Source organism: Pelecanus crispus, chromosome 2, assembly GCF_030463565.1.
Source record: "Pelecanus crispus isolate bPelCri1 chromosome 2, bPelCri1.pri, whole genome shotgun sequence".
NCBI classification, from domain to species: Eukaryota; Metazoa; Chordata; class Aves; order Pelecaniformes; family Pelecanidae; genus Pelecanus; species Pelecanus crispus.
Genome location: NC_134644.1, coordinates 136,672,016 through 136,696,451, shown reverse-complemented (window position 1 = coordinate 136,696,451; position 24,436 = coordinate 136,672,016). Strand labels below are relative to the sequence as shown.

The 24,436-nt window shown below is 35.1% G+C and overlaps 1 protein-coding gene across 1 annotated transcript; it reads left to right on the top strand.

Moving 5' to 3' along the window:
* The first annotated feature begins 639 nt into the window (after nt 1-639).
* PPP1R42 (protein phosphatase 1 regulatory subunit 42) lies at nt 640-22,042 on the top strand. Its single transcript, XM_075706072.1, has 8 exons — nt 640-768; nt 2,996-3,162; nt 3,610-3,748; nt 5,578-5,694; nt 11,596-11,713; nt 13,009-13,137; nt 14,406-14,561; nt 22,038-22,042. The coding sequence occupies exons 1-8, from the start codon at nt 640-642 to the stop codon at nt 22,040-22,042; spliced, it is 960 nt and encodes a 319-aa protein (XP_075562187.1).
* The last annotated feature ends 2,394 nt before the right edge of the window (nt 22,043-24,436 follow it).

The following is a 24,436-nucleotide window of genomic DNA, read 5'->3' as shown; positions in this document are numbered from 1 at the left end:
AAAGAAGTTGGTTTTGTTGTGAGAGCCTCTACAGTATGCCTGTGTACAAAAAACTCAAGTTTTTCACTGCATAACAAATGCACATGCAGTTGTGTGCATGACAGAAGGGCTGTGCAGATGTATAAAGAGTGCTGTAGCTTTATACCACTTCGCACAGCCTGTAAAACCTGCTATAGAGAGTGATGTATTTTCTAACTGATAATTAGGTTATGAGCTGCCATTAATTATTTATCTGTGAAAATTACTTCTGCCATGGACCATTGTGCTCATATTTTTATATGAAAAACATGAAGACTAGGGTACAACCTTCTTAAGCACACTGAAACAACAAATCAAGTATAACGATGTATTTCAAATGTTATTTAATACACTAAAAGTTTGAAAAAAATGACAGCAAGAAAGTGGTGGGTTTTTATAAGGAGCAAAGGCTATACATAAATGTGTCACTGTAAGCAAAAAGGGAATTGGTGGGGAAACATCAGATTTGAACTATACACATAAGCTTTGTTGAAGATCTGGGGTACAAGTAGTATAACATTTTCCTTTTTGTTTTTAAGGCATTTTATAAAACTACTTACAAGAGCACATGGAATACACTATTAAAAGAAGTGGTAGAGCAGTTTGTCCTATTACAGAATTATGGTTCAACTAACAGTGGACCTAATTGCTAAAAGCATCAGTCACAAGAATCGCAATGAAGAGGACTTTGGACAGTATCTGCGAAAAATAACTCATCTGAATTTATCAGATAAAAATATAGATGCAATTGTAAGATTTATTTTTCTTTATTCCTTTTAACCTGGCTACTCAAATATTTTGCAGTTACTGTTATGATGAGTTGTTTATAGCTGGGGAGACAAACAAGAAAAGCCAAGTTTCTATTTTATAACAGCTATATTATGTTTTAACATTTATATTGACTTGCATTTAAGCCTTAATAATACATCTGTTTGGAAACATGCTTCAACATTCACTGCTGTTATTGTGTGTGAACACTGCTTGTATGTAAAAGTTTAAATGGATTTTAAATGTGTGGGCATTTGAAATGTGAAAATAATCTTTCAGCTCTAACTTTTCACATAAAACATCAAAGCGGGTGACTGTACCTCCAACAGTCTGCAGAGTTTCTTATTATCGACCTGCTGCTTTTTTGTTTAGGTGGTAAAAATCTTGTTGAAGTGTTTTGCTTACCTGAAACTGTGGAAATACATATTATCTGTGTAGCAGACAAGAAGGCTATTATCAGTACACTGACTATTTTTGCCATTAATTAATTAAAATAGAAAATCCATATAAGCAATTACACAAGAGAGATGAAGTGATAAAGTGAAGTATTTTTTGCAGTATTTCACAGAACTATTCTAGAAATCTGCAGCTCAAAAAAAAATCAAAACAATTGGCTATTTTGATTATTTCGTACAGTTGCTACATTGTAAAGGAGCTTTCAGGAAGTCATGAGAATGGTAATGATAATTCTACTTGCTTACATCTTTAGCCACTTAAGAAAGAGAGTATTTCAAATTAGTTATTTAGACCTGACACTTTTCCTACAGAATAGAGCCAGGCTGTTGCCATTGAATCAGTAGGTGTAGGGCTTTGACAGCACTGCTCTAGCCCTATTGAAATCTAGCTATAGTGTTCTTGGAGACTTTAGGTCTGAGATTAAAAACCAAAGTTCATATCTTCTGCAACAGTTTGTTTTTTTACTTAAAGACTTGTATTTATTGATGGTTACCTTTATCAAAATGCGAACTGGAATAGAAGAAGATGTAAGGAACTAGTAATTTTGCAGATCAGAATTTATTGTTTTCAAAGGAAGTAGTAATGATATTTCATACTATTAAGTGCAGCACTTATTCTCGTTAATGCCATATTTTTTTCTAGTCTTGGGAATTTTACAAATTGTTGTTAACTCGCAGCACAATCTTTTCAATCTATCAGTGATTTATTCCTTAGATTTCAGAGGAAGTCTGAGAAAGGAAAGGGGAGTTCAGGAACAGGATATAAGCCAAGTGAGGTTAACAAATTTGGACTGGTGTAGTGGCTTTTTCAAATTAGTCAAGTTAAAATCTACATTTTTTTTTTAATTGCTCCCTGGGGCTTATTCATTTAAAAAATAATCCATGACCTTTGCATTTTCAAAGACTAAACCTGCAAACTTAACCCAGTCCTCCTTCCTTTGAGTTTAATAATAGGTAATTTATACAGGTTTCAGTAAGTCCTGAGTTAATGCAAATCCCCTCAAGATACTGAGCACGTTTTGCTCAACCCTGAACAACTGAATTGTGGTGTATGGTGGATTTCTGCTTTAAAAGTGTGATTTCAGTCAAGAAGATTAAATAGCTTGTTCCATGTGAACAGATCCACGCAAGCAGATGGGTTTATTCAGCCCACTCCTAGGAATGTGCACAGCCATAGTGAGTTACTGATTTGATCAGTCCATTTGATTAGGACTGGTTCATCAGTTGCCATAGAGAAGTTTCACAGAAACCCTCATAAGAACATGTGACCTTTTAGTTATTTAAGAAGAATACATTCAAAGAAACTTGACATTTGAGTGGAATCTTAGACTCTGAAGTGTATTAAAATACATTGAATTGCAAGGTTTTGTATAAATCGGTATTCCTTTGCCAAGAACTGGTTGCCATTACATCACAGAGGTTTGATGGAGACAAGTACACTAATAATGTGCTTTTCTGAAATTCACCCGATGAAGGCAGGGAAGGGAATGAAGTCATACAGGATGTATGCTGATGGCTGTAGTCCTCAGCTTCTATACGGCAGAACAGTAATGATAGATTTCAGTCCTAAATGTATGCAGGACGTGATTACTGACATTCAGTTTTTCTAGGAAAAATAGGTGTTAAAAGTGTTTGTTAAAGATGAAAATGTATAAATCATGGAGCAGAGCTTAAATATAAAAGCAATCCACAGCTTCCAGAAGCAGGCAGTGAGTGAACTCTATGTAGCATTAATTTGTTATTGTTTATTTCAGGGTGACCTCTCTTTGTGTAAAAATCTTAGAGTTCTGTATTTATATGATAATCAAATCAGTCAAATCCAGAACTTGGACTTTGCTTCAAATATAACACACCTTTACCTTCAGAACAATTGTATTACATGTATAGAAAATCTCTCGTCGCTGAAAAGCCTTGAAAAACTGTGAGTTGAAAATCATGTATTTATTTTACTAGTAAAAGAATAATTATTACACTAAGAAATTAAAAAAATTATGTAGCCAGTAAGGTCCTTTCAACTCTTAAATGTTGCTTTTCAAATAAAAGTAATTGCTTATGGTTTTTTTAACAAAGTGTTCTATGATAAAAATAAAGTGATGGCATATCATCTTAACATATTTATTTGCATTTAAATTATTTTCCTTTTTCAGCCATTTAATAATAATAGTAGCAATATCTAAAACCCCTGAAAAAAACTTGGATCTGTTAGCTGTATGTTCTACTCACATGCTAGGTTATTTACTTTTTCTATTATAATTTCCAAATATTATTCAGTAATACTTAAAATATTTAATTGTTTTAATATATTGAGGCCTTGTGTTAGCTTTTACTTTCAAAGGCTATTAAATCTATTTTGTGTTCTATTCTGCAGGTATTTGGGGGGCAACTGCATCACTGTAGTAGAGGGTTTGGATAAATTAGAAGAAATAAGGGAGCTACATGTTGAAAGTCAACACCTCCCTCTTGGTGAAAAGCTTCTGTTTGATCCAAGATCTCTTAGGTCCCTGGCAGTAAGTACATTTTGAGAGTTTCAATGAGCCATTTATCAGTTGATCAGTATTTTTAAGAGAAGTGATGAGGATCTGATCACTGTGTGTTTTCCTTTTCTCCCAATTGGTGTCATTCTTTCAAATTCTACCAAGGGACTCCCATCCCAATTCTTATATAAGCCAGGAGTCCAGCAGATTCCACTTCTTCATTTATTTTTCTATGAAGGATGGAAATAAGACTAAAGAGAGAGCGGAAGTAAGGAAATGTGTGGATGCCCTATACCAACAGAATGTGAATAAATTAAAAAAGGGGTAGGAATTTGTCACAGTTAGTTATCTTAGTCTACTTAATTTATAGTGAATTAGTTTGTTGATACTTCTCTGATTTGATTGTTACATTAGTTTATTTACTGCCTCACGTATTTCTCTAGAGAATGCAACGGCAAAAGGTGCAAACAGCTTTTTTTCTGGATGTTAAGAGCAACACAATGAAAAGCATTCAGTTTTAGTTCTGCAGTTCTTCTGTAGAAACGAGCCATTCCTGTGGGACCACTTTTACTTTGTTCCTTCTATATTGGAGAAATTATGAAAGTAGAGGGAGGTTATATAGCTGTAGTCTTCCCAGGATAACTCATATATTTCAATGTTTTTCAGCATCCTGGCCTAGACTCGCTAGCATTTTGTTCTTCATGGCTTTTATTAAAGGTCTTTTGGCGTGGTGTTTGTTTTGGTTTGGTTTTTTTAAGAAACACTTGGCATTCTTGACCATGTAACATCTTTGTGGAAGCTGCATGTAAAAACATTCTATTTTTATCCTTTGAGTGTTAAGTGTTTGGTCCCTCTTTAAGACATCACTTCTTACTTCATTGTCTTCTATCTGTTTCTGGTTCTTAATGCTGTCAGAGATGAAAGAGACAAAAATATGGGACCATATAGCTCTATGTGTACCACAAGCAAATGTTTTGATGATGACAATATCATGAATCTTTTGACTGAGGAGATTAAGTTTATGCACTGTGTGCATCAGGATGACACTGGTAATTTCTGCCTCCAATGTAGATCTTGGTCAAATTTTAGAAGGGGGTTACTTTTTCTGTATACACTGCTGAAATAGACATTTTCTAACTAATGGTAAATCCCATATCTAAACTCACTGGATTAGGTGCCCTATTACATCTTCTAGAGATAGAAGCTTCTTGTTCCTTTTACATGAAACTACATTAAGAATTTCCTGAGGTAAATACCTGAAACACACCTACTTTTTATCTAGAATGTAAAGATCTCTCTAACTATTGTCTGTTACAAAAGGCAAAGTGCATTATGTCACTCACCAATGTTCCAACAAAGGGGCAAGGAGTAGATGTATGTATACCGAGAGGTTTGTAGGATCAAGCCTGAAAGAAAAACAGTACAGTCCAGCTGTTACATGAGACTACATGGGTATCAGATATAGATTTCAGCTCTATGCACTTCAGATGTAACCTTGGAAAAGGCAGTCAATTTCTGTGTCCGTTTTGTACTTCAAATGTAGCGTTAGTAGCACTTGCAGAACTCTGTAAAGCATTGGAACATGTTTAGAGAAAAACAAAAAGTCCGTATTTACTAAGAATTCCTGAAATAATTGAGAAAAAAATCTTACTTTGGTTTGACTTCAAAACCAAAATAAACAGCATTTGAGGACAAGACGCAAGGACAGCATAAAACAATGTGTGAGGAATATGGTAGTTGTATTTGCATATTTCTGCTTCATATGCTTGTTCTTCCTTTAAGAGAATTTTCTGTAAGAATTTGCAACTTGACTCATGCATGGCATGAAAAAAAAAATTTTTTTTTCTGCTTTCTTCCTCCAGAAATCCTTGTCTGTGTTGAATATCAGCAATAACAACATTGATGAATTAGAAGAACTGGCAGTTTTGGAAAATCTTTCTTACCTTAGAGCTGCTGACAATCAACTTCAGTATATGAAGGTATTGAAATAAATATTTGTTCTATTTAGTATGGGTGATAAGAATCAGTCAAATTCATTTTTATCACTAAATAATGAGTAAAAATAAACTTTACTTCTACAGTTACTGAACCTCTGACTTTCCAAGTATGCTGTCTTTTCTCATCCAAAAATCTTGTTCAGATTAAAAATGGAGAACCATTTATCTAGGATGTCCAAACGTCCTTTAAGCCTACGTGAATTGGCAATTGCGCATGCATCTAGTAAATGCATGGAAGTTAAAACTATAATATAATATGTCCAAAATGTAGAGTTAGTGTGCATGTTTCGGCCATCTGAGTGACTATCAGTGGCTTAATTTGCAAAGATGACGTGGCCATTAATTAACTTGCAATATTTTACCATATTACAGTTTTTAATTCTGTATTTTAATGTAAATAAAAGACGATTCTTGGATATCAGATCATCTATCTGATTTCACAGCCATTCTAATATCAAAATAACTTTTTGACTATTGTTGCTGGAGTAGCATAAGAAGTATTTGTCTTGAAAGTATACACTGAATTTCTATCATAAATTTCTGCTAAGGAAAGACATGTCTTCATAAGCAAGAGCTCTAGCTTCCACAGTAGCAGCTAAACCAAATGAAATAAAAGTATTTATGCTCTTCCTTTTGCAGGAATTAATGTGGTTCAAACAGAATGTTCTAGACTTACAACTTCCAGCTTATCTCCGCAAAAAGGAACAGGAGTATTGGCCTTGTCACTTCTCATTATTTTTATAAGTTATGATGTCTTCTACTTCTTGACATAAAGAGCAGTTAAAAAATAATTTTAGTGTCATGCCAGTAACTGAATATCAAATTTGTGTTGAACAATATGCTGGCACCACCATTGCAAGGTGGAAGCATGGAACAAACTTTATAAATGACATAATAAACACTGATTTAATTTAATATAGGCATTACTGTTCTGCTTTTTTTGAAATTTATATTTTTATTAATAAATACTAAAATGAATTGGCTTAAATCATAACCCAAGTCACCAAGACAAAGCCTTGATTAAAATAAACTCTTTCATTACCCATTTGCATATACATTCTATTTCCTTAGAAAAGTTAAGTTTCATTGGTTAGTAATTATTAAAATAACTATTCTTATTACTTCTTAGAACACTTAATATCTTTTACATTAAATTTGGCAGTTCTTTTTACTAGTGAGGACATTCCAGTGCTTTGTGTGCATAATCTAATCTAGCAATTTTCTAGGTCATTATACTTTATTTGGACTCTTCATTTTTTACATTTTAATATTAAAAAATGTTGAATGATGCATTTCTTTTTTACTAGAGGATTATTAATGTATTGTATTTCAAGCTGTGTTTCTGGCTGGCAGTTGTGATTGAATTCATATCAAAATACAATTCATGTAGGTTTTTGCTGGGTAATTAAAACCATATTGAATGTGCTGGTTACATCAAAATAACAGTAAGTTTTTTAAATAGGTAGTGTCTCCAAAGCTTCCCTTTTGAAAAGGATTCCTTTTCTAAATAAAACATATTACAGTGATTTTTTAATTGTCTTTTTTCTTTCTTATAAATACAAAAGACTTCAGTTGTGATGATCTTAAAAGATTATCTTAGCCAAAGAACCAATTATTTTTAAGAATGAGATTGCCAGTTCAGAGACAGCATTTTCAGTATCTCAGAGGACAAACCAGTATCTTCTGAAACAGAATAAGGAGAGAACAAAAAACCTGTATTATTCAGTAACTGTGTATATATTATTTAAACATTATTAAAAGTCATTATTTCCTCATCAGGAAGACGAGCATTAAGATTTACCCAAATCAATTAGACATTTAGATTTCCATGTTACACAGTCACAGCTTTTGAAAAATTATGTGGTTAGCATTTGAGTTAGCTGCTGCTGCTATCAGTTACTCTTGGATCAAGCTCTGGTAAATTTTGAAAGTGACTGTCCTGTGTGTTTTCTAAACAATCTCCAAGTTTTGAAAATATGGAGCAGATAGGGTATTTCTATTCCTATCCTTGCAGCCCTGTAAAGTTAATGACCATATTGAATGTGTCTAACATACGGTGTGGTGCAGCTGGTATCCAGCTTCCCAGCTACAATTACTATGGTTAGAGATTACATTTTAGTAGGCTCTACTTATCACTAATATAAATTCTTATTTAAACTAAAAAAAACCCCAACAGACTGTTGAAAAAGCAGTAGGCCATGCAAAGTATTTAAAAAAAAGTCAGTTTTAGCTGTACTTGAGGCTTTAACTTATGGTTAGCATCTAGCAGAAGAACAATTTTAAACATCCACTGTTTAAAAAAAAATAGTTGAGGGAAGTTTTGAGTATGTTTCAATTTATTTGCAACCCTGAATTTCATGATGCCATAGCTTACATTATTCTACAACTGTGATAGCTGAAAGGGTTTTAGGGGGTATACAATTGTACTACATATACTTAATTGCTTCTGCTGGCTGAACTTGTTACGCCTAGCAAAGGCTCTTTCATTCCCACACAAGCTGCCTCCATTCTCCTCCTTCTTGCCCCACTGTTTTCAAAACTCTGAAGTATACCTCTTTTTCATGCCAAAGGCTCTACATCCCTTGCTTTCCCATTCCTGTTTCCCCATCACTGCCATCAAGAACATCCCCAGGAATGTTTGGCATTGATCAGAGACCATGGCAGTGCTGCATGACAGAGAAGTGCCGAAGAGCTCTGTACCCAGCTCTGCTTCAGCCGGTGGGAAGAGAAGCTCTAGAGGAGCCATCCAGGTCTTAGCAGGGTTGGTCAACAGCAGTGATCTGTGTAGCAGAGGTAGATGGCAGCAGGAATAATATGGAATCTTTGCAAAAGAGGGAAATGTGAAAGGCATAAGAAATGCATGAAATACAATCTTCTCATGTAGACTTTTCTCACTTTCGTATAATTAGTATAATTTTTTTTATATCTAAACATCTCATTTTTTTCACATTATTATGAAAACCCATACTCCCTTGCTTTTCAATAATATCACGTCGATTTCAGCATAGTTGAAAATTAGGGCCAGTGCTTTCAAGCACTTAAGGTTCTGGCTAACTCAGTGCATTGTTAGCATAATTAACAGACATCAAGACATACGACCTTGTTTCACATAACTGAAGTTTATATAACGCAGTCCGAACAGTAGACAGAACAAAATTAAGTATTTTTTCTCAATTCATGCAAAATAACCTACTAGGACTGGCTACCACATGTAAAAAGCATATCATAGGTCAGATATCAAGAATATAATTTATTTTAATAGAATTGGCTTTTCTTTGTTTTCTGTTTCTTGCTTCTTCATTTATTTATCCTATCGAGCTTCTAGTTTACTTTAGTCAGGTTCACAAGGACTTCTAGGCTGCAGTGTATTTGGGTTGGAATACTAAGGGAATTTTTTAAAAATACTACTCCTATTAAAAAAACCCACAACTATTCCTGTTTACAAAAAGCCAGAATATTATTTATTTATTAATTACATTAGTTTTGGGAAGATTATGACTTGTGTATTTGGATAGATAGAGAAAACATAGCTAGAAATACCTATAAAAATCTGTATTTCCTAAGTCTTTCATTTATTCAACCTCTGCCCGATATTGATTATGACAAGAGGATATCACAAAAGATGAATTCATTCGCTTCAGAATTGAGTCAGGAACAAGAGAAAAATTATAGATTTTTCTCAAATAGATTATGACAGGTAGTCAAAATGGTGACAAATTGCTGTCTGTAGATGTAGTTAGGGCAGTTGGACTAGACGTTTCCGATAAAAACTGGAGCATACTGGTCAAATACCAATTCTTAAATGGCCATCATTAATTGGTAGGAACATTATTGCCAGCACTACAGCTGCCTACTAAGGCACTTGCCCTTCCCCCTCTCCCCCCCCCAATGGAATATAATTTGCTCGTCAGTATTTTGTAGGAGACCTCATAGTGATAGCATGACATGATCATTTATCAAACGGAGACTGCCCAGAAGAGTGTCTGGTCCCTTTAGTACAGCTTATTGAAAGGCTGGGAAGTGAAAGCACTTTATTAGAGACAGGAAGGCAATGAACAACTAGAGCGTATCGAAAGGGTAATCATATTTCAGCACAGGATTAGTGTGCTCTTAGGTAAACATACACTGGAGTAAGCATGTTCTGGGTCATTTATCAAGTAAGTCACAGCTAACAAAAATCTACAGGACTCTTTGTATACATTCATCAAAGTTAAACTGTATCCATTTTATTTCAGTAATAGACAAGTTTGTGTTGCAAAACTATCGCTTGAAAAAAATTTTTCTAGTGAAGTCTCAAACACATTACAGATTTCCATGACAATGCCTGAATGCTCAGGTAAGAATAAGTAAATGCACTTGCTAAATGCTATTTCTTTTTTAATAACCCTAGCCTAAAATACTTTTCACCTAAATTGCTGTGTTTGTGATTAAGTGTTAGCACAGTTTAGGAACTGGGGGGGTTATCATACTGCCATTCTGATACACGCTGATGAAGCTTTGCCATGTAACATTAGGAGATTTATCAATATTTCTTCATGTGGACTGGTCCTCAGAGGTTCTTGCGGTGTTTTATCAGTCTTGCTCCTCACAGAACCAGACTTATGCTCTCTATTTTTCTGAAAAGACATTATCCTCACCGGCTAACAACAGATGATAGATGATATCGCCATCATCATCGATAGATGAAAAATTATATGGTTTGGAGGTGTGACGCTGTGCTGCCACTTCTTCTTCCATGTGATTTTTCTAAACGTGTGTTATATAACTGATAGAATATTCCCAGGAGGATTTTCTACCAAGGGAGTAGAGCCTGCAGAACCGGAATTCTCCTTGCTTATATTACCCAGGTGATTTTCTAAATTTGAAGGAGCTGAGAGATATCTACATTGTTAGATACTTCATTATTGGCATCAAGCTACAAAATTCTACAGACTTTGCAGTTTAGAATCTGTCACATCGTGGCTAGTAGATTTTTTCCAAATTATTACAACTGTAGAACATAAATTCTCTCTCCTCTTGTATTCATACAGATTGTTTTGAGTCCCTCCTTAAGCTTTTCACACATATAAGGAAGCCTATCAAGAATGACAGTTAAGTGAAATTTTGAAAAGAAAGTATTTTAGGAAGTAGGGTATCTGAGTAGAAAGGACAAACCTGCTAAGCTTTGCATCCTTTTAACTTGAATTTATTGTATTTAAAAGACAGAAGTTGTTTCATCTAGGTCATACTGCCCTTGGTTAACCAGACAGAAACCCAGATGGAGAAAGGTGTATTTCAAAAATTTCACTATTTGGGCCAATACTGTAACTGACCACCCACAGTTATGTAGGGGGGGATTACTGTTTCTCCTGTAAAATACATTTTTACATATATATAAAGAGAGAAGCAGTCTACCATGGTTTGCACAATTTTTAGCTTTTTTTAGAGTCTGTTCTTTCTCTGTAAAGTATTAATTCTTCCACAATTTTTTCAAAATCTAATCAGACACTGATACTTCAGGGCTCTGTAAGACCATGGGGATGTATTAACAGACATTACATATCATACACATTTTTTTGGCTGGTAATTCCTCATCTTTAGGTGCTTATAAGTGGGATTATAGTGGTAATTTTCCATAGCCGGCATTACTGTATCCTTAAAAATGCAGAGCTTTGCAACTGTATCACCATTTCTTCTGTGCAGTTATGATATATTCAGGGAATGCTACGCACCACTCTGTTTGAAAATGCACATTCTTAACGTACATATTAATACATGAATAGCCTCATTGAAGTTATTTCTGTGTGCAGGATTTGGACCTGGCTGAACAAATCGCATTACTACTGAATTTTACTCTGGAGGGGGAAAAATAATCACAACGTTCTGTTCTTGTATCAATTGCAGGATTTAGAAGTTGTATTAAACAAATGGACAAAGCTACGTAGAATGGATCTTACAGGAAACCCCATCTGCCACAAGCCAAAGTACAGGGACAGGATTGTGGTACAGTCGCGAACTTTAGGTAAAAAATAAAACCAATAGCCAGCCCCAAAACCCATCCATAACCCTCACCATTGTAGAAAATAACTGATACATTAATCGTTCTTGAATTGCACTATGTATGTAAACACAATCACTGCCATAAGTATTTATGTCAAATGATAAATTTTTAATTTATGTACAGGTAGTGTAGCTAAAATGGCTTATGTAATCAACTGCACAAATTGTGTTGCTTAGCTTTTGCTATTAGTAGTAGTAATCATTCATTTTATAATAGATGATTGGTGAGATTGTTATAAGACAATAAGATTTTTTTGTGTTCATATTTCAGATTTTGTGAAACTGATTTTCAAAGATAAGTTGAGTCTACTCCCCTATCAGCCTATAGTAGTTGCTTAGGTGTTTTAGTTGTACAGTTACAGTTGTACAGGTTTGAATTTGTTATATAACATTTGTCCTTAAACTTAAAAGTGGTTTACACTTACATTATGAATGTATTTGTTAATCTTAACCTTACTGTGATGCAGTTTACATTATTATTTTGAGATAATGTTAGCATAAAAGGAAGCAACTTAGTCTTCTATATATGTAAGTATTCATACTGTAGAAACAAGGAAAAAATATCTGCTCGTTTTTTTACTTTTTTGGATAAAGGTGGCAATTATCTTAAAAGTTGTAATTACAGAACTTGTTTTTCTTTTTTCTGAGAGTACAAAACATTGGCCATTAAGAAAACAAAAAAAGCCTATCTGCACAATGAAAATAACAGTGCCTTAGGACAGTTTTAACAAAACCTAAATTTGTGGCCAAGTATTTCATTTGGTCTGACTCAAAAATGCAGCTGCAACCAAGGAAACATAGAGCGTAAGCTTTATGGCACCTAAGTGAGTAAAGTTAATCTTAAAGACCTAAATCTGTCTGTCTGTCTTCATGATCAGTAGGATTCCTTGATTGCTAAGACATGCAGTTTCTCTCTCTTAACTTGAATTTCTGCATCTATATATATCTTGTGTAAGAGCATAGCTTTTGTTCAAAACTTTCTATAAGGTGTTGCATGTTAACTGAATGTGAAATATATGTATTTCCCGTGAAAGTTATAAAAATAATAGATGCTTTCTTTTGTAATTAAGGCATGTCAACTCACTCTTGCAGCTTTCATATGAATATCAAGCTGTATTGGGTATTATTTTTACCAAAAGACTAAAAAGAGAAAAAAAGATTTGAAGAGAGCAAATACAGAATCAGTACACATCACATACAGCTTTGTACAGCCTTTTTGCTAACTTCGGGTATCACAGAAAATGTTCTCTTTGACAGAATCCCTTGATGGGAAAGAAATTAAAGAAATGGAAAGACAGTTCCTAATGAATTGGAAAGCCTCCAAAGCTGCCAGGAAAAAAAATAAAGACAGAATGACAAACGAACATGCAGCCTATCTACATTTTTGTAAGCAAGCTAATCAATTACTTCATGATTATTTGCAATATCATAGAAACAATAAAATAGTAGCTAACAGTAAATGTACTAGGAATAAGACTTGTACTGGTGGTGCAACCAAAACACAGGAGTAGAAATGGAACTTTTCCAACATAAAATTTAATTTTAGCAATAGTTCATGTGGTGGTTTTTCCTCCCATCCCAATCTCCCAGAATTATGGACAGGAGTAGCTAATACATTTTGAATGTTTGTAAATAATCATTATTATTTTCCATAATAAAAAAAAAAAAGTGTTGGGCATTCTAGAATAAATATGCATGAAATATATTGGACTTTTAAAATCTATTTGTTGCTACTTATTTGATCTGTGTAAATTCCAGTCCTTTTAAAGGCCTTCACAAGATACATGTCTAGCAGAAGTAAAAGTTTCAAACTTGGAAAGAAAAAAAAAGTCTGGGAGGAAAAAAAGACTTAAACTTAAAAGAAAAAGCCACAGGTTCTTGAAGTGGGAAAACAAATTAGTTTTGAAACTCAAGCAAAACCTGAAATAAACTTTGAGGCTTTTAAAAAATGGTGGGGTGGGGGTGGTTGTTGTTATAGAGTTGACTGCAGATTAAAACATAAGTGACTTAACAGCATGTCTTGCCATCTTGCAGGATTTGGAAACAGACATTAGACTTCAAATTATTCAAAATGGTTTGAATGACCATATTTATAAAATAAAATAAAATTGGTGGCAGTTACACTGTTGTTTTGAGAAGATAAACTGCGATATGTAACTTGGGGGAGAGAGCAAGTTCTTTATAGCCATACTATCACAAATTATTAATTCATGAAATCTCATGAAGATTTTTGAAGACATGAAGTGAAAAGCACTGAGCCTGTCAGTCTCAGCCCCAAGAAAGTTGCAGTCTGCTTAGAGTTTGGAAGCCATATGTGAATGGCAATGGTTCTGAAAGTAATATTCTGTCTTCTGAATAACTACCGATATAGGGGGGTGCTATGTAATTGAATTTACTCCCTTTCAAATAACTCTACCTGAATATGAATACCTACTTTAATATTCACCTTCATCTGTGTTTGCAGCAGTTTCCATAATTTCATACAAAGTTTTCCATTCTCAATTATCAAATTTGAGGTATTTTACCCTAAGGCTTATTACACTGTTTTCTATAACAAGATATATTGGAACCTGTGATCAATCATACTGAATATTTAAATAGATATGTTTTGACTTGGGCTATTGAATGAATCCTTTTTTCTCTGTTTTCTGCAGCTGACTTTGAAACACCTTATCCTATTCTTCCCTTTCACTACAGTCACTCTGTGAAAGAAAAAACAAATTTTTTTGTTTTGTCCGAGATGCACAAAGTCAAAGGAAAACCTCTGCCAAGAATCCTGGAAAAAAAAAAAAAATCAGATGAAAACACAGGTATGTTCCTCAGACATCTTCCTCTTAGTTCTGTTGTTATTGCATGTACAGCTCTTACTGAATCAGTTGGAAAATTAGTACATGAAGGTAGAATTTCATCTGAAATCAGTTTCAGAGTTTTTTAACCATGTTGTAATTGTTGTCTGTCTGTCTTTGAAAGACAGGATAATAGATTTCAGTTTCTGCTTATAAATCAGTAGACTAGCTAATAGTAATAACTTTACTCCAGTGTTATTAGTTTCTGTCATCCATTTGATTGTAATCTTCCAAAAAGGTAAAATAATATAGAAGTTAATTCTTGGAAGTATAGTTACTGTCAACAACATTGGTGAAAGTTGATCCCACACACGCAGTAATATGCAGAAGGAGAAACAATCACTTTTCATCATTATAGCTTAACTTCTAAAATACACTGGAACATGTCTTATGTACTTGATTAGCATTTTCCTGTGGCTCAAGACCATCAAGATAATCAAGAAAGAAAATCTGATGTGTGTGCCTTACAGACATTTAGACATTAGAATAATTTAAACAATTCAGAGTTTAGCGTATGTATTCCTTACTCACATAAGCAGCCTTGTGAACTCTAATGCAACTGTTTGTGGAAATAAAATCTGCTCACAGGGATTTGCAGTTTGGGACCTATAGTTTTTCCAGTTTTACCTGTAGTAATATTTTAATTCAGTATTTGGGACCTAATATCACTCCTTCCAGATTTTTAATACTACTTTTAGCCTGTTTTATTATTTATCAGCTGTACTGGCCAACAAAAAAGTCCATCATTTATGCAATGCTATAGATAAAATAAATAAATAAATCCAACTGACATAGGTATTCTTTTGTAACTAAATTACTAAATGTAGTGTCTTATTTTGCATTCAAATCAGAATTTATTAGTATGTTTGAAAATTTAACTGGGCAACATTTAATGCTATTTTATTCTTGACAACTCACCGCTTTCCATTCCATCAGTTTTGTTCATACTGATTATTTGTTCCAACTAAAAATAGCTGCTTTTCCCTTGAGAAGGGAAGAAGAATTGCAAATCACAGAGCTGCTCTCTTCCGAAGTATCATTTTTGTTCTTCATGTGACAATAGATATATTCTGGCCTAAAAAGAAACTGAACTTGTCATATATGTGCCCATTCTTGAATTTTTTTCCTGCTGCAGAAGTGGAGAAGTTTAAAAACAAGAACTGCAGGAACAATGCACTAGTTATCACAAAATAGTATGACTACGTGATTATTTTCCAGTGAATAGTCCAGGCTTGTGAAATTTAGAGGGGTTACAGCCTACTACAGCCTCATGCCATACAAACATGCTTTTTTTTCCTTTTAATTCCATTGTACAATGAGTTTATCCACATGCTCAGTGTTCTGTCAGCTTGCATTTCATCTTTATTAGCATTCTGTCTTTTGGGCCAGGCTGAATAAAACTACACTTTTAATTTACCATTCCCCTTAGTTCTAATAAAGGATGGAACATGTGTGTATGACACCTCCCAGAAAGTTATTTTCTTCAGTGTAAGAACTTCTGCTATCTCCTTAGAGATAAAGCATCCTGATTCTACTCTACTGTGTTAAAAAGCTGACCAATTGTTTAGCTGCTTTGCTTGACAAAAATTTTCCCAGTATTAAGAATCTGGAGTACAATCCTGGCCCTGTTGAAATCCCTTTTGACCCTAGAAAGGCAAAGATTGCATCTTCCTTACTTGATTAGAATAAAATGTGTGTATTTGTATTAATTTACATTTGCAAATTAAACAATTTGAGTGATTTGTTTTGTTTTTACTGTTAGTCTAGAAGATTTTACTCTGATTCACATAAAGGATAGAATAAACTACAGTCAGATGACTTGCATTTAATATTTTCAAAAAATTTTTAAGCGGGACTTTTATCTTGGATGCTGAAGGTTGCTGTACATGACAATTTCATGTGTAATCACTGATCTTGAGACATATTCTAGTCTTGTTATTAGTGGAATTCCATGGAAACCAAAGTGTCTTGGGAATTAGTTAAAGGTTTGTGAATTCTTTAAAATGGGTTTTTTTTGGGGGGGGTGGTATCAAAATACAGACATATTAATTCTCAGAGTATATGCAGATATGAAATAATGACAAATCACAGTATTCCCTTGCCAGATCCGGTAGTTGGGAATATGCATAAATGTGCCCACAGGTAAAGTGAGGAAATTTTGTCAAACTGAACAAATACCTGTTTTGCTTAATTGAAGTTCAGTATCAGACCAAAGAAATTAGTGAATTTTAATCCTACCCTGTGTGTTAGTCAAATAAATTATTCCAACAGATGTTTCCTCTTTCCCTATACATGCTAGGTGATGTTTGACCTTGGCAACTGAAAAACAGGCATTAAATACCTTTTTAACCTACATCTAAGATCCACTGAGGATTGCATACAGCTTGAACAATGAAAAAGGCCAGTTATTACTAGATTACTGAAATATGTCATTAATCTTTCTTTTTTGATGATATAAAAACAATAGCAATTTTATATTGGATTTTAAGTTAGTTCTGAACATTTAGAGAGAATTACGGATATTGGCAGGAAGTAATTAAAAGAAAACAAATCACTTAACTATTTTAAAGATACCTAATACCTTCCAATGGGATACACTATTATCCATTTTCCCTGAGTAGAGAAGTTGTTGAAATTTTGATGTTGTAAACTTAACCTGTAACCAGCAGTTTCTGCCCACGTTTCCTTACTCATGGAATGAAATAACATAGTAGGTGTTCGTAGCAATATTGCAGCAATTCAGAATCTGGTGGGAAAGTCACGTTTTGTCTCTCCAGTGCATGTTATGTGATTAGCAATATGGTAATATCTTTAAATTATATAGTCAGCATGTAATAAGTACCCTGGCTTGCATCAACTAATCATAAGCCACTCTCCTAGCCACCATGCACATCCCGTACAGTTCAAGTTCTCGTTCAAATGGAAGGAACTTGCAGTGAGCAATGTTAGTTCTCCTTCTTCTTAGCAGTTTGGCAGGTACTTTTATCAACATTGTATGTATTTATGTATTTATTTATTTACTTATTTATTAAATATTTATAAAAGCTTTGAGTTGAGGTGATTTATGTGGTCTGAAATCTATATAGAGTAACGTGTATTTGATAACAGGTAAGAATGTACATGTTCTGCATGTATACTGGGCTTTTGTTTATATGAATCTAACTGGCATTGTAATAAATAGAATTATTAAAGCCTATTATATGACAGTTTTTTGGGGAGGGCTGATACTGAGATTATAATGATTGTATACCCAAAAGATAACTTTTGCAATCATGTTTCATATTACAGAATATAGTTCTCTTATTTGAGAGGGCGGTGGGGGAATATGTTAACTCCAGGTAACCTAAATCTTGTTATCTTACTGAATATCAATTCCAGAATACTTTTGAAAATTCAAAAATAAAAAATATTTTCAGCTTTGGCTTCAGATAAAGGAGAAATACAGAGTTAAGGTACAAACTAGTGCAGTTTTAGCTGTGCACCCTACAGCTGATTTTACCCACTGAATAGCCTACAAGCACTCCAACTGTATTCAGAATTACATGCATTAAATATTTGGAGATACCAGCTGGAGCACTTCGGCAGAGCTGAGAGCATGTTTTGAACAGACCTGGAGTGCCTTTTCCAGCAGCTATAGCCCGTCTCACTGCCTTTCCTTGGTGGTGGTGTTGAAGGAAAAATGCAAACATTTCCTCAGTGAGGTCTAGAAAATATCAATCAGCAATTAGCGATGAAGGCTGTGGAAGAGAAATGTAAGGAATTTACTTGCTGTTGAATTATTCAGCCATGATATGGGATATGAGAGGAGTCACTGTAATGCTAGATAAAGCATAAGGCTGAAAAGATGAAGTTCTGAAACTGAATATTGTTGCTGAAGCAGAGCTATTTGAATGGAGATCAGGTGTAAACAGTTTCTGGTTACTGTGGCCCACACAAGGTTTCAGCGGGCAATTCGCCAATTTGGTGGTTGGTTCCCTGTTTTCTGGAGGATATGCACTACCTGCACAGGCGAGTGTGAGTGCATTTGTAAGACCGTAATTAACATTACAGGATTGTGTATCTTCACGGTATTTTCTGTATCCGTGTTTACAGTCTTGTTGAATTAATTCAGCAGAATGTGGTGCTGAATGATTCTGTCCATGATAATTCATGATCTGTTTTGAAGGAAAAATATAACTCTTATTGCAAACATGCAAGATTATGTACAAACAGCATTATCTTCTCTCTAAACTTAAATTTCAGTAGTGGTAATTAGGGAAAAAAAAAAAAACAAAAGAGTAGTTTTACTATATGCCAAATCCATAGTACTTAACACTGCCACTTCATTCAGCATCCCAAATAGAGTGATAAAAGGCATCCCTTTTTGGCCATGAATTCTGCTGTTTACCTGGAGATTACTTGATTTGGAAATTATCCTTTCTTTCCTGTGTCCATGCCTCCCCACTCCAGTTCTCTGTGCTGCTGGCTGTGCCCAAAACCGGGAAAGAGAAAGGATCTAAAATACAGTAACAGAACCCATGCACTAATAGACCCCCCGTGCCCTTGAAAAGACTAAATGCTTTTTCAGATCACTGGGAGAGCGCACGCGTCTCCTGATGAGCAGATTGCCAGCTAGACCACAGGTACTGCTACGTGTCTGGATGACCGGGTATCATATAGGCACATTCTTGTCGGGAGGTATATGCCTCCTGATTGGCAAGCTGGCAGGAGCACATTTGCTTGCATTAGTCCGCTACCTCTTCCAGGAGATACGTGCTGTTTCCCAGACCTTTAGAAGACCAAGTGGCACGTGCAACTTCTCAGCCAGTAGTAGGTCAAAAAAATTACCAGGGCACATCTGGGTCTGCAGGCTGTAATACACCTTCAAGAATGTTGAAACCCAGACTGTTTGAAACCTTCCACATAAAATACATGAATATTTAGAATCATTTAGGTTGGAAAAGACCCTTAAGATCATCGAGTCCAACTGCCAATCACATTTTAAACAGAATGCATATACAGAGAGGGCTATTCAGTGACTTTAGAGCGAGCTGCATCTTGTAAATGGCTCCATCAAAATCATATCAGGAATGAAGTACTACTTTAGGATGGTAAAATAAACAAAAAGCAAACTCAAATCTTTGCACATCTATTTTTCAGGCGTTACGTGTTCATTATAGTAGTTATTAGATAAATGAAACGGACATCCAGTATGCATTGTTTACTTTTTTCCTATCCTTACATCTTTGTTGTCGGTACTTTTACAGACTACTGTTGAGATAAAAACTCAAAACTTCATAGCAATTTTAGTCTGCTGCGTTAGCATTGAACATTTTTTATCATGTAACTAATTTACAAAATTATAAAAATCACTTTTATATACACAAAGCATGAATCAAATTAACAAAGTAAAGAAATAATGCCATGTTTTCAGGTTTTTAAAACAGATACCTGCATGAGAGATTTAAAAAGTAATCTGAAGTTAAAATAAAGACTGTTACTTGAATAGGGATATACAAATAAATTCTGTAATACCTCGGTATAACTCTGGAAGCTATTCAGTTGAAATCAGTTCCAACAAACTAATTTACTGCAATGATATACACACTGTTTCACTATTTGCCTGCCTGCATCCCACCACACGTTCTGTAGGCATACTCCCATATCTGAAAAGTTGAAAGCAGTTGCTTTAACAAACTTGAGGTGAAAACGCAACCATTGTGCCCTCATCTAGCAAGATGAGATGCTACATTTTGGAGGACAGCGTTACAACCGCTGGTTATATAGGAACAGCTATACCTCCTCAAATTCACTTCCAGCACCTGGGATGCATCCCACCCAGTTGCAAAGATTTGGATATGTCAGATGGGCCTTAGCGGTTCCTAACTTGAGCATCATCTACTGTTGGGAGTACTTCTCCCCACTAAAAAACATTCCTAGGGCCTAGGCGGTGCGAGACCAGGCCTTGCCAGTAAAGATTCTGATGCTTTCAGAGCAATCCGCAGCTTTTTGGTGTGTTAGAAGTACCGAAAGAGGAACAAAGCAAGGCGTCAGTGCTTGAACACCTCCCCTTGGTACTGCTCTGACCCTGATCAGAATATATGTATAGATACACAGGCTTTGTAATCACTGTGTACACATTTGAAATGTAAATCAGTAACCAATGAAAAAATCCTATTTTTCTTAAATGTCACATTAAAAATAGTGCAAGGTGTAAGTTAATGTAATGCCATACTATTTCTTTATATATGCTGGTATAAAGCAGTGCATAGAACTGCCTGTGATACAATCAAAAAGTTCTGAAGTTGGGGAAGAAGGGGAAAAAAATAGCCAAAAAATCGAGTCGGTGTTCAAGATGTGCCTGTTGATTTTTCAGGATGAGGATTATGACACATGATCTGTTAGAATGGGAATGTCTGTCATTGTAATTCAGAGTGTAACTGATAAAAATGAGGGGATCTGAAAGTCTCTTCCATGTTTTCCTTATGATTTTTTATCTTCATGTACTACACAAAGTAGCTATCCTGACTAACAGAGCCCTGAGGGGAATCAATTAACATGTGAAACTGCTTATTTACAGTCACTAAATGATAAATGTTACATATTGTGACTGTAACAAATAAATTTTACTTTTCCAGAAAAAAAAAGTGAGTTTTTACTTTAAGTCATGTGGCCTTGAAGGATTCTAGGAGTTCACTGCTAAAAAAATGTATTTGAACCTTACCTATTCAGTCAAATAACACTGTAACCAGACACTACAGAAATGACTGGCTACATCATTCTGTTCTCTTAATTGTAAGCAGAATTAATTGCTGCATCAAAACCAAGATAAATCAGAGCCAGCTGTGAAATGATCCATGTAACAGACTAATACTTTAACTCAAAAAAAGAATCAGAGCAAAAAGATCTTCCTTTCTTAGAGAGTTAATATATTAGACTGTCACAGTAATCACTAATTACATGTCCAGTAAAGTTGGCTATAATCAGTTACACGTAGTTTGTAGTAAAATGTTTTGGAATAAAAGACTGAGTCTTATCTGATTTCATTTAGATGAGAAATTGCTTTGATTATTACTAAGATTTTTGTTTCTTGTGGAACTTGATACAAATTTATCTGGCCAAAATTGTTAACTGTCACCATTTTTCTGTGTGGAAAAAGCTGGTCAATTTTGTAATAAGGGAATGTATAGTACTCCAGATCATCAGATTACGTCAATTCAGATTAGTCTGCCCTCAGGTTTGGCATTGGTTAAAAAAAAAGGGCTTTCACTGCATCAGTCGATAACCTCACAAATAGGTGAAGACCTTTTTTTCATCTGCAGCTTTTGATAACCCTGCTTATATGTTTTGGAGAAATGTTGTGTTGCCCTCAGAAGCCTTAATGAAGACAGGAGCAACAGGGGCTTTGGTGTGGTTCTGACGTGAAGATCTCATCTGTCTTCTCTGATCTCTCTGACGTAGGTTGAGGAGGAATCTGAAGTAACGCCAAAATTAAGTTGAATTCTAAAACCCAGAAGTTACAGGATGTGAAGATTTGGCCATTATTGGATTTTTATTTTTTTTTTCCTCAAAGCTCACAAAGAAAGGTATTGGCATCTCTTTGGTTATGCTATCTGTGTCTTTGTATGTTGAACTTAACACTGCCCTTTAAGAGCATTCAGAAAAATAAGGTGACTGCCTATTTATTCAGAAGTAATGCTTTGTATTAGAAGCATGTAAAACTATCAGCACTTGGTAGGCTAAACTGGTTGCCTATTAAACTTCCTCAAGAAAGAAGTTTGTTTTTAACCAGTGTCTTACCTAGTTTGTGACCTGAATACACAAGCAGCTGCTTCTTTCCGTATATGATACTCTTAGCAGTTATGCAGAGGCATGCTTATAGTCTCTTACTTCAAGAAGAAAGGAGCTATTAGCACATGATTTTTGAGATCTGCAGTCCTAAAAAATCATTTCCATCATTTGGATTTTTCCAAGGTCTGGTCAATAACATGGAATAGTTAAGAGAGAAGGCACAAGAAGATTAATGATGCCCACGCTGATTAATTTTTGGATTGGGAGTATTACACATTAATTTTACTTCAAATTCTGTTTTAAGTAACTGGGACTTGAGTTTGGCTGCTTTGCACTAGTTTGAGTAATTGAATGATACCTCAAGACTTCTGATATAGGAAAATTCCAAATGTACAGATAAAGAAAGGAAAGCCCAGACTGTAAATTGCCCTTGGAATAAAACCTTTCCCAATGGAGTTTCTCCATATGAATGTCAGCTCAGCATCTTATGCTTGAGACCCTCTCTGAAATAAGAAAGGAATTTTTCCTGAATAAGGAAATCGGGATCTGTCTTTTTGCATTCAATGTTTTGTGTATTTTGTTATAATTTGTATTTTATTGCCCTTTGATAAAGATAATTCAAATACATTTACCTCCTGCATGCATTCTCCCCTTGAAGAACAAGACCTTTATCTTCATTATAAAGAAACAGGTTTCCAAAACTAAGGTAGTAAATGAGTGGTACTATAATCCTGAGGTGCCACTTGCTTCTGTTAAAGCTAGCGAGTCATTTGCCTTTAAAATAAGAAAATACAAAACAATAAATAAAGCTCTGATGCGTAGCTGTCATTATTAGTCCATTACTGAAATTAGTATTAATCGAGCATGATACTTCTTGTTTTAGCTGTTGTAATCAATGATACTGAGGTCGAGGAAGACAGAAAAGCATACATTAAAAAAAAGTTGCTTCTTGTTTAGGCATTTCCCAGAGAATGTCAATACTTTCGGTCAGCGCGTTTAAAGTGGCAGCTGCTGGATTACTGACTCAATGCAGTGCATTAGGAGGTCACCTCCTGATCTTTATAGCATGGCATTATCTTTCCACCTTACACTTCCTTACGCACACCCATTTAAAAGCGTTTAATGGATTTTTAGTATTTCTCAATGCGGGTTATGCTGTGTGAGCCATTTAGAGTGTGACTGACTTTTCACAGGTTCTGAGTCTTTCTGGCTTAAAGATTTTAGTTTCCTGTACATTAAATGAAATATTTAAGACCTGAAGGAATTATTCCCTGTACCGAGTGGGCCATGGGGTTTCACACAGAGAATCCTGCAGCCAAGCAACTCACATCTAGCTAAAGCAAAGCCCTATCAAAGTCTTCAGTGGTGAAATAGCAGAGTGGGTCTCAGTCTCTCTGGATCTAATCTCCCTCTTGCTTTTTATATTCTGTAATAGCTTGGCTCCAGCCCAGCTGCATGCATGTATGTTTAGTCCCATTCTTTGGCCTGCTCTAACCCTGCCCCCCGCATTTTAAGTCCGCAATTCCCCTTGAGTGCAATCATTCACACTGACATTTGATGCATAAATATTCACACTTCTCCAGCTCCAGCAAAGCCAGCCCTTACCCTGCTCGGCTCCCGCTCCACTCGCTCCTGCTGGCCGCAACAGCGCGCTTCCCACGTGGCTGCTAGCGAGGGAAAACCGCAAGCCAGATCTCCTGGGGTTCTCATCCTTCACCCTGGTTTTCCTTTCTCTTTTCTTAGAGTGAGAACGGCCAAGCTAAGGGAGACCCTTTCAAATTGGACACCTTTCTTGTGATCTACAGTGGAACAGTTTAGAAGTACTTCCTTAAATATGGGTGGGTATGAAATGGCATTATGGTGGGATCTCAGCATCTCTAAGTCTTAAAAAAAAACCATCCAAACTTGGTATTATGCTCTAACACTTGTGTGTACACACACTAGAATGGGGCCCTTCTGATACGTATTTTAGATATATTTTAAAAGCAATTATTACTGAGAAAAGTGGATGCTTCTTGGTGGTAGCTGAGAGGATGGAATACTGAAATCATGCTTCATTTTTGCAACTT